This window comes from Dinoponera quadriceps, unplaced genomic scaffold (assembly GCF_001313825.1).
Source record: "Dinoponera quadriceps isolate SergipeBrazil2010 unplaced genomic scaffold, ASM131382v1 scaffold545, whole genome shotgun sequence".
In the NCBI taxonomy this organism is placed as follows: domain Eukaryota; kingdom Metazoa; phylum Arthropoda; class Insecta; order Hymenoptera; family Formicidae; genus Dinoponera; species Dinoponera quadriceps.
The window spans coordinates 48,048-58,877 of record NW_014554681.1 but is presented as its reverse complement, the minus strand read 5'-3'; the positions used below and the strand labels follow the sequence as shown (position 1 = coordinate 58,877).

The following is a 10,830-nucleotide window of genomic DNA, read 5'->3' as shown; positions in this document are numbered from 1 at the left end:
TATATATATATATATATATATATATATATATATATACATATATATATCGCCGAATCGACGACTTTCCCGCGACAAATAGGTACAAGAGCGGTCATTAATGATCAGACCTTTTCCACGTACACGTTCACACACACGTACATATACCGTGTCGCCCACGACGGAAAGTTTTCGTCGACTCGGGAGTGAATATTGCGAAACACACGTCGTTATCGCGCCCCGTTGACGCGCGCGATCGAAATAAGATCGTCGATCCCCCTCGTCCCGAAAACGGAGCGCTGAATTACTTTCCAGCGTGACGCATTGATCGGCGTCATAATTAAACAGCTGCAAAAAGCGCGTGAATGAACTCGCGCGCTCCGGAAAAACCGACGAGACCGAGCTCCGTCCCCCACATTCACGACCGCGTTCATTCTCGCGGTGTCTCTCTCTGTCCGGTCACCCTGGATCTCGTTCATCGTTCCTGCTGCGGAGACGCGTTCGCTTCGCACTTTCCGCGGGGATTTCCGCAGTGATTTTCTTCGGGAGCTCGCGCGAGCAATCGCCGCGCGACCACGACAAGCTCGATCGTAGCTTCGCCGATCCGTTCCTCGCCTCGACTCTCGTATCTATGTGGCCTTCGTCGTTTCCTCGTGCCCCCTGCGCCCTCCCCCCTCCGCCCTGTATTGCCTCGCCCTGTACACACTCGTGTACATCTGCACAACAGTCCTCCTTTGTCGTCGTCCGAAGATGCGGTCGTCGTCGACGGGACGTCAACACGGAAGATACCGAGCAGCTCTGAGGGTTTCGGCAAAAAAAAAAGAAAACAAAGTAAAAGAAAGTAGAGAAAAATGCGAGATCGATTCGACCCGATCCCGAGTGTGTCGGGACCGGTGTGTGTCCCCTAGTTCGTGCGCGTTGGCAGAATGCAAATGCGCCGCTCGGTCTCGATCTAACCAAACGGATAGACAAACGCACCACGAAGGACAACCACGGGGCCTCCGCCGCCTCTCTGGTCTCGTTTTCTCGTGTTCTCATGATCGAAAAGCCGCCCGTGAGAGGAAGAGCGCCGCGGGGGTGCGAGGCGACCGCGCGTTCCCGATCGCGTTTAAAAGCCGGGCTCGATCGAGCCGCGCGAATCGCAGAAGGAACATGTGAGCTCTCCGACTCTCCCACGAAAAGTACAAATGACGAACGAAATACGAGTAGAAGTGTGTCGATAGGCGCAACGAGAACCGGAAATGTTCAAACACGCGAGTATCTGAGAAATAAGAAATGTCACGATTTTTAATCCGACGGAGAAAATCGAAGACGAAGATTTCTTTAACTGCAATGTTTTTTCTTCTTCTTCTTTTTGTTTTCTCTATGAAAATATTAACGAGCCGAGAATTAACCGGGGGAGAATTGAAAAGGAAAGGGAGATATTTTGTGCTATTTGGAGAGAATGTCCTCCCCGCCGCGAGACGTGCTCTTTCTGCGAGAAGATCGATTTTACGCGCGCACGGGAACGAACCCTCCTCGCCCCCCGTATATTTCGCTGCGATTGAACGCTAGATTTGGCTGGTTTTTNCCCCCCCCCCCCCCGCACCCTGCTTTTTCGTTTTCTGTTTTGTACTAGGGACCGACGTCCTACGATCCCGCATCATGTCCCGCATCCCGTGTCTCCCGCCCTCATCCCGACGGATATTTTTTTTTTTCGGACGCTCTCAAGCGCTTGTGGAATTCGTAGAGAACGGCGCGGCGGTATCTTTGGCGATCGATTTTAACGGCGCGACATTAATGACACAAAGAACAGATCCTCGCGGTGTCTCAAATTTCCATCTCATCCGATATTCCTGACTTCTCCCCGCCGACGTGTCAGCGGGGATGATCTATCGGCTCTGGCAAAGATACCGCCGCGAGATTGGTTACATTTTAGTTACTTTAGTTTAACCATAAGTTACGTGAGTCTTAAGTCTCAATGTGTGACGCCCCGTTTTATGTTGTATGATTTCTTTCTTGAAGTCTGCTTTTCCGTTTTGTCGTCTTGCCGTTTCTGTTTCGTTGAGCAACAAAAAAGTCAAAAAAAAAAGGGAAAAAAGGGAGAGAGAGAGAGAGAGAGAGAGAGAGCGAAAGAGAGAAAAATAGCAGAAAAAGAGAAGAAGAATGCACACGTGGGTTCAATCTTAACGAAATAGAACGCAGAATTTTCACACGTTTTCGGAAACGACCTCGTCGTCGCTGGTCGCCGTGAATTTTTCATCCGAATAACAGTCGCCTTCCCCGATCGCGTCGGCAATCGCGAATTATTTCTCTGCACCGTTCCTTCCCTGGCACGCAAGAAAAGAGAGGGAAAACAGAGGAGAAAAAAAATACACCGTCATTGTTAATCCGGAAATTCACGAATGTTAAGAATCATCCAGAATCTTGAACTCTTCGAATCTCGTTGGTTTTCGGCTCCCCTCGAGTCTCACAGACTCCGCGGAGTTACGAGCACTTTAGATTTCCGAATCATCGAACATCTCGCACCTTTGCACTCTCAGATGTCTCAATTCGCGGCTCGTTAAATTAAATTCTCGAATCCCGAGAGTGAGAGAGAGAAAGAGAGAGGGAGAGCGAGCGAGACTCTCTCCGCGGCGTGTCTCGCGTTTCTTTTTGCATTTCACGACGTTTCACGAGCGAAAGAGAGAAAGAGAGAGAGAGAGAGAGAGAGAGAGAGAGAGAGAGAGAGAGAGAAAAAAACAGAGAGAAATAGAAAGAGAAAAAAGACGATTTCCTTAGCGTTTAATTAACGATCGCCGAACTGCTCGATTCAAAGTTCACGCGAGCAAGGGAAGGAACGGATGCGACGGCAGGGAGGGAGGGGCGGATAATCAGGCTGGACAAACCGAGAAAGAAATTATAAGAAAAAAAAAAAATGAAAGAAATCGAAAAAAAAACGGGCTTTGTAAGCGGGCTATGGTACGACGATACCAAATAAGACTGATGAGAAGTGTAAACGCAAGGTGTGTGTCTATCGGTTTGGTTTTAGCCCTGAGCAACTGCTCTGAGAGCGGAGGCGAGCCGGACGCAATACTGGATATCCGCCACCACCCAGGAACCGGGATCGACTCGCACCACCAACAGTTTCACACCTCCTATGGTAATATGAAATTCATCATTATAAAATAGTAACTTACACGCGCGGCCGTGAAGAACTCTCACGGTCTCTCTCGTCAGGAGGAAGCTTCTCGCTTTCGCGCGACTCGCAATTCGCTGTTTGCTAACGCTAAGCGCGCGGAGCCCTTTTCAAGTCCTCGCGTCGCGTTTTCTCGCGTCCTTTTCTCCGTCGTAGCACGCGCGCATTTTCTTGCTCTCTTCCCTCCTTTCCGTTATTTATATGTTATCATAGCGCCAAAGCGCACCAAGCTCGCACTCGATCGTACGGACGGACGGACGAACGGGAACGAGCCTCCTCCTCCGTCTTCGACGACGAGGAGGCCAATTCTCGGGAAATCAAGGATCTCGACGTTCGCCGCCCACGTCGGATTAACAGGCCGCCGGTCGTCCGAACGCCCGTCGATCTTCCTTCGCTCATTTCTCTACCACTGTCGTCGACATGCTATTTATCGCCGTTATTATCCTCGCCGACAAGGGGAGGCCGCGCGACACGCGACTCAGCCGATCCGTGCAATTTTAAGCGAGAAGCAGCGCTTTTTAAGCGCCACGGAGGGAAATTTCGCCGCGAAGCTCCCCACGCGATCCTCATACACTCGATGTCGTCAATGAGCGCGCCACGGCTTAACGAGCGAGGGGGGGTTTTTTTTTTCATCTCTCTCCTTCTCGAACCGTTTCATTTTCGTGATGCAACATCTCACTCTTTTGCCTCTTCAAACTCTCTGCACGGTAAAAAAATGTTGCGTTTAAATCTGGCACACTTCGCACACCATTTTCACCAAACGTGGTCCACGCAAATTTTCCTGTTAATTTAACGCGAGGCGAATACGTTGAAATGTAACACAAATATTGAGTCAAAAATTATCATCAAATTAACATTCATAATATATTGATCGGTACTAAAATATAAAATAACACACATGTTGAATATCAAATCAACAGAAAATATTAAGATAAGATAAACACGATATATTAAATATATTAAATTAATATACGGGTTGGCGTTAACAATTTAACAGGGTTGATGTTAAAAATTTAACACGAAAATTTCAATAAGGACCGACTTCGACACAAATAAAAAATGTTTTTCACTGTGCAACTTCATTCCTATTTCATCTTTCTCTAATTATCTCGCAATAATTATGCAGAAAATCATACGCTCTCTCTCTCTCTCTCTCTTTCTCTCTCTCTCTTTGCTTGTCGCGGTTAATTGCGTGATTAACGAGAAAAAAGAGAGAGAGAGAGAGAGAGAGAGAGAGAGAGAGAGAGAGAGAGAGAGAGAGAGACGAGGGAAGAATCGGCGAGTCGCGCGCGTCTCGAATTTCCTCGAGGACGAAGAGCCAAAGACCGGGTTGGAAAAACAACCTTTTACCGCGACGAGAGATACGCGCGAGTTTCTCGCGAATCTCGCGGGCAGAATCCACGGGGGAATAATAAGATTCCTAAATAATTCTCAGACAGCAAATCGGGTCACGAATTTCCGTCATTGAACCGAGCGAAATTAGTAATGACGGCAGCTGTTTCATGAGACTTTAAAGAGCTCTCTCACTCTCTCTCTCTCTCTCTTGGCCCACCGTCGTGTCGAATTAGATTGATAGATTCCGTCAATTCGGATGTCGATTCGCGTTTTTCGATCGTTTAACTTAATGGCGGTACCGTTTAAGCGTGTTTGCGGAATACGTGATTTTATCCACGGTTCGCCGCGAGGAGGGAACCGAGAATACCGTGCCACGTTCGTATCCGCGAACTCTCCCGCATCTCTCACAAGAACACATAGAGAGAGAGAGAGAGAGAGAGAGAGAGACACACACATACAGATATACGGAAAAAAGAATATTGCGCGGCGAGAGTGAGAGAGAGAGAGAGAGAGAGAGAGAGAGAGATTCGGGATACCTTAAATTTACCACCGGCGATTTTCTCGCGCGAAGTCGTATCGGGGACATTTAATTAATTACCCGGGACGAGAAGCGTATTTCGCGCTTGAATTAATTATCGTATCCGACTTACAACGTCGTCGCGAGCGAAGTCGTAAGCCCTCGATAACGCGACGTCCATCATCCGCGGTTAATTTATCATTCTTTTATCCTCTTTGCCGTTTTCCCGGGTGAATTTTTCGCACGGGGAACGTCGCCTCTCGCGCGCTCGCTCACCATCACGTCCGAAACGAACATGAATCCCCCCCCCCCGCCCCATCGCCCGGGCGAGACGACGCAACGCGAGATGAAGAAAGAAAGAGTCGCCGGACTCGCGGCCGAAACGGTCGTCTCCTTGATAACAGACGCGCCGCGAAAGCGAGGGGGTGGCTGGCGGGGGAGTGCGGAAAAGTGGATAATTAAGTAAACGGGAAGAATAGTTTGCCTTATCCAGCGCAATCGAATTAATTAACCGCCCCCCCCCCCTCATACCAATCCGTTCCGATGGATCGTGAATAATGCGCGGTTTCTAACCCAAGAGTCGACGCGCGCGTGCTATTTCGATCGCCTCGGAGGAGCCTCGCGAGCACACGTGAATTTTAAATAAATTTCAGAAAGATCGGCTCGCCCGAATTAATGGGACGCGACTTCCCGATGGATTTTTAAAGCGATCCGCCGCGACTCAATCGCGACGTATTTGCGGAGCCGTTTCGATATGCGTCCCGCGCATCCGCACGCGACGTTTCGATTCGACTAATATTTTCATTCATTTGACTAATCAGAAGGTATATATATATATATATATATATATATAGAGAGAGAGAGAGAGAGAGAGAGAAATGCAGAGGGAGATAGAGTGATAGGGAGGGAAGGAGAGAGGGAGAGAAAGCAGTTTTCGTATCCTAGAAGCGCACTCCGCCGTGAATGTAAAAATGATCTGCCGCTGACTGTCACTTCCTCCCGTGACTTTCGAGGACTCGAGCTGCGCGAATTTGCGAGAACCCGTTGAAATAAAAATCGAGACGAGCCCCGAAATTCGATCTCTCGGGAAGATTATCGGTTCTCCTCTGATCATTCTATCGGGAAGAGAGGAATTCGGAGAACAAGAGACGCCGGCTAATTCCGCGCTCGTATTACGTAAAATATCGTCTTCGTCAAGGAATGATTTTCGAACCCCGGCTTCGCCATTTTGGATATTATTGCTCGCGGAGAGAGTCTGTTCCCGAAGGCACTCGCGAAGGGCGGATTAAGAGCGAGCGCGCGCGCCTACGAGTCCCGATCGGAACTTTCGGAAACAACAGAGATTCACCCGCCGGGACTCGCGCTGATTGGACGCGACCACTGCGTGCGGTAACGGGGACGCTGCTGAAAACTCGAAAAAAGGACAAAGAGGAGAAGGAGGAAAAAAGCGGAAAAAGAGAGAGAGAGAGAGAGAGAAAAAAAAAAGTCACTGGGAAGGGCAGGGGGAGGGAGGGATCGATGCGTCGTCGAAGTCGCGAACGCGAATACGTCGCGGAAGTATCAGTCGACGGAGGTAATCTCGCTACTTGGGCGGCTCATTGAAATCCCACGCTAAATTTCAATCCGACGTGTACAAAAGTCGCAAGCCCTTTTCCTCCCCCTTCGCCCCCATCGTCGTCGTCGCTGTCCTCCCCCTTTTTCTTGATTCTCGACGATTCCGCGAACTGTATCGCAAACGGAAGACTCGAGCTCCAGGCAACGGTCCATTTCCACGATCTTCGTCTTTTCTTCCCCTCTCTCTCTCCTTCCCGTCGTCCCTTCAACGAGGCGCACACGCTCCGGAGGACACGACGAGTGTGTGTACGGCGTGCCCTCCGCCCGAAACCGTCGCCGGCGGAGTCTTGAATAAACTCGCGACCTGAATGTCTAAATTCATCCGCCGGGTCCTTTTAAATGTTTGAATGACGAATAGATCCTCGCCGATATTGCCGGTGTAACGCGGGAATTCGAGGATTCGAGAGTTCGAGAGTGCGGGAAGCCCCAAAGTTTATCGATTTGACGGGGAATGACGTCGAAGTTTTAACGAGGTTTCGCGAGAGCGGGCGAGAGAGAGAGAGAGAGCGCGAATTTCCACGTACATTTTTGTACGTTCGACTGCCTCGAGATCGAGACTTCTAATCGACACGACTCTTGATTTTCATGCTTGATTTTCACGCCGAAGTATACTTCGTTCGCGCGCGCTTCTGTCCCTTGTTCACCGCGCGTTCTCTTATTTCCGCGAAATATTGAAAATTATGAATTTTAAGCACACTTGCGACGCGTTTAAAATTAACATGAAACATAAAAGGGTTGCCTGAAATATCAATTAAAAGGACTGCGGAAAATTTAATTAATATTTCACGTCACTTGCTTTCGCCCCTCTTTCTTAAAATTCCACATTTCTACATCGCTGCATGCCTAAAATCGCGTGTCTTAGTCAACCACTTCGGGGATTGTTAAGATTCAACGCTTCGAGCGTCTCTTAAAACGACTCCCGGCCTCGTAAGATTTCACCGAAATTTGGATCGAAATTCTCAACTCAACGAAATTAATCCCTTAATTTTTGCAACGGCTACGAATGGAGGATAATTTTGGGACACCCTGTATATCTGCTGGTGGCTGGTTCTCCCTCTCTCTACTCGTCTCCCCGAAGTCCTTTTAAGCCTCCCCTCGCCTGCGTCCTTTCCCTCCCCTGCACGGTGCATCCCCAACGTCCGTTTCCCTCGCCAATGCCGAATGCGCCGTGGTATCGGTTTGTATACGCGGATAGCTGGATTCACAGGGCGCACCTAATTAAACTTAGGGAAAGCGGCCGGCAGGTTAGACTTTCAGCGTCCGTGAGCTTTCTTGTGCCTCTCTCCGCCATTCTGTCGCCCCTTCGCGCGGCGCCCCATTAACGCAGCGGCCCTTAAAAGCACCTTCGAAAGGCGCGCCTTTATTTCGCGCGCGCGCGCGTCAAGAGTTTCCACGATCCTCGAAATACTCGGTTTTTCATCGCGCGACACGATCGCCGGACTCCAGGTGAACTGATGAGACGTTAAATCGGTATTAAATTTATCAAGGTATAAATGACGCGGGTAATATATGCGCATTGATAATAGCGCAATTTATATATTTATACATCTTTGTATTTAATTATATTTATACATCTTTATAAGTGTGATAATCTTTAAATATAATCGTATTACGTCTTAAACGGCACGCTCTCTGGATATATTACGACTTTAGATGCATTGTATTTAGAGATGAAACGATCCAATCCGACGATGACTCACTCGGAAAATTATGGCAAATTATCCGGTAATTTTGGAAAGCCGGCGAAACGGTGAATTTAGAAAAAAGTTACGGAGATAAGTGGATTTTCATACAAAGCTCAAGAGTAGTATTTAACTTTTAAGATGACTAAGACACTTTATTCGACTCGTATTTCCCAATTAAATATGGAATTAATTAATTGAAATGCGGAATTAATTAATCAAATTAGGTAGAATAAATACGATAGGTAAAAATTAATATATCCGTCGATACACGAGGGTGCATCGCACGATGCGAGGATGTTACGCGTGAAAAGGAAACGCGCCTTTCTTTTTTTCTTCTCCAAGAGGCGACGCACGTTCTTCTCTTTGCCGGCTTCTGCACGAACACGCGGGCCCGATAAGGGCTCGCTTATTTTTAGACGATTTTCGTACGCTTCCCGACACTCTCTCGCGCCGGCGCGGCTCAAGTATTTATTGTCCGGCAACGTTGAAGGGCTTCGACGAGAGATGAAACAAGGGTGACGTGAAAAGGGACGGCTGCCGCTTTTGTTCGCCGCGGAGGATTGAAATTTAGCGTAGAATTTCAATGAGTCGCCGAAGAAGCGAGATTACCTTTCTTCTCAGCTGATGCTACTTCGACGGGCCGTGTACGAGCGAGCGAGCGAGCGAGCTGTGCGTTCCTGCCATGTTGTCTGATTTATGCATGAAAGGGCCGCATCACCGACGCGCGCGATGCGCCGGGCAGCCTTTTTCCCCCGTCGTTCCGTATCTCTCTCTCTCTCTCTTTCTTTCTCTTTCTCTCTCCCCCGATCATTTTCCTAACCCTTATTTTCCCGTAACTAGCCAAACCGATCAGACCGCACTGTGCGTTAGCTCAGCCGAGCGCTTTATCCACCGCCGAGATATTTCCGCGACAGATCGCGGAATTCGGTTAGAACTTCGAAGTTGCTCGAAAATACTTCCAAGACTACCGTTTCCGAAGAATAAGGTACCATCGTGATGCCTCGTGGTAATTTTTTGTGTTTACTATAAAATATTTTCTATCCTTATATTTGCATTTGTATATAAGTTTTTGATAAATAATCGCCACCACACTCGCGGGAATTCGCGATTCTAGCGGTTTGGACGTACCTAGAAATAATAATTCGAGACTCCCGGGATTTGGATATCGGAGATCGCGACAATTGACTTTTCGGTGCTCGGTAAATCATAACAAAAACTTTCAGATATATCGGGTAGAAAAATGTTGTCTATCTTTATACTTACATTTGTGTAATTTTTTTTCTTTCGATATCGCATGCAATTCTTCTCTTGTCGGATAATTGTCATCGCATTCGGGACTCGCGGGAATTCGCGATTCTGACACTGTGGACTTTCTTAAAAATAATAATCTTAAAAATAATAATTCCAATCTCGTGGACTTGGAGCTCGGAGATCGCAATAATTGACTTTCTTAGTATTGAATATATCACAACAAAGACTTTCGGATATATCGGGTATAAATTCTTTTTATCTTCACATTTGCATTTGTATGAATTTTTTAGCTTCGATATCGCGCGCAGTTCTTCTCCCGGCAAATAATTTTCACCGCTCGAGGCTCGCGGGAATTCGCGATTCTGACAATTCGGATTTCCCACAAATAATCATTCGCGACTCTGGGAATTCGGAGATCATCTTCGGTCGCGATACGATCGCCGAAACCGCGAAAGTCCGAGGTCGTTATTCATCAGAAAGACGACGCGACGTTCTTCGTCTCCGCCTGCGTGCGCGCCGACGACGTCTTCGAGTGTCTTTCAAAAGCTCGCGTAGGGAATCAGCCTCAAGGACACAGCCTTATATACGGTTGTCGCGCGATCTCTTGAAAGCGACGGAGCGGTGAAGGGAGATAGAGAAAGAGAGGGGGGGAGGGGGGCTGGCGATCCTTCATTTCGCGTGTACGGATAAAATCCGGCCGCCCTGCGGGCGCGATTCGGCGCGAGTCTTTCAAGCGTTCCCCCGGCCCTCTCTGTTTTCGATGGGAATGGGCAGACGCTGCGAGGCGCCTAAGCATATCCGCGGAGCTAATTACCTCGTTACTAATGAAACTAATTGCTACCCTAGCGGCGCCCTTTGATCTCCGCAGCGCCGTTTAAAGATTCTGCCGTAATTTGGCGCTCTCTCTGTTCGCCTTGTCAGGCACACGCCTACCCGTGTAATGCACTTTCCGCATTAACCCCCTTCTCCTCCCCTCCCCCTCCCTCCCGCGTCCTATCCCGGGATTTAAACCGATTCGGGAGGTATCATTCGCCCACGTGAAAAGAAACGACGACGACCCGCCGTTTCCGTCGAGGATTCCGCGATTTGTCACCGCTGAATCGTGAAGCTCAGCCGCGATGTTCCCCCTCCGCTCGATCAAACTTCCGGTTTTTCGTCTCTCGCTATCGTTGCGCGGTCAAAACACGAGTCTTCGGCGATAAACCTCGGCGGCTCTCACGGGGCGGTAACGCGGTCGGTCGCGTTGGCGCACCGCGTGCGCCCTCGCGTCCTCATCGGCGCAATTGCGATTCGCG

General features: G+C 48.7%; 1 protein-coding gene across 1 annotated transcript in view; it reads left to right on the top strand.

Annotated features, from left to right (window-relative positions):
- LOC106740828 (one cut domain family member 2-like) overlaps positions 1 to 10,830 on the top strand; it is a gene marked incomplete at its 3' end in the record, with an annotated part of 75,164 nt that overhangs the window by 18,225 nt on the left and 46,109 nt on the right. Inside the window, exon 3 of the mRNA XM_014612259.1 lies at positions 2,987 to 3,097. Coding sequence (XP_014467745.1) covers positions 2,987 to 3,097 — 111 coding nt within the window. The remainder of the gene's footprint in view (positions 1 to 2,986; positions 3,098 to 10,830) is intronic.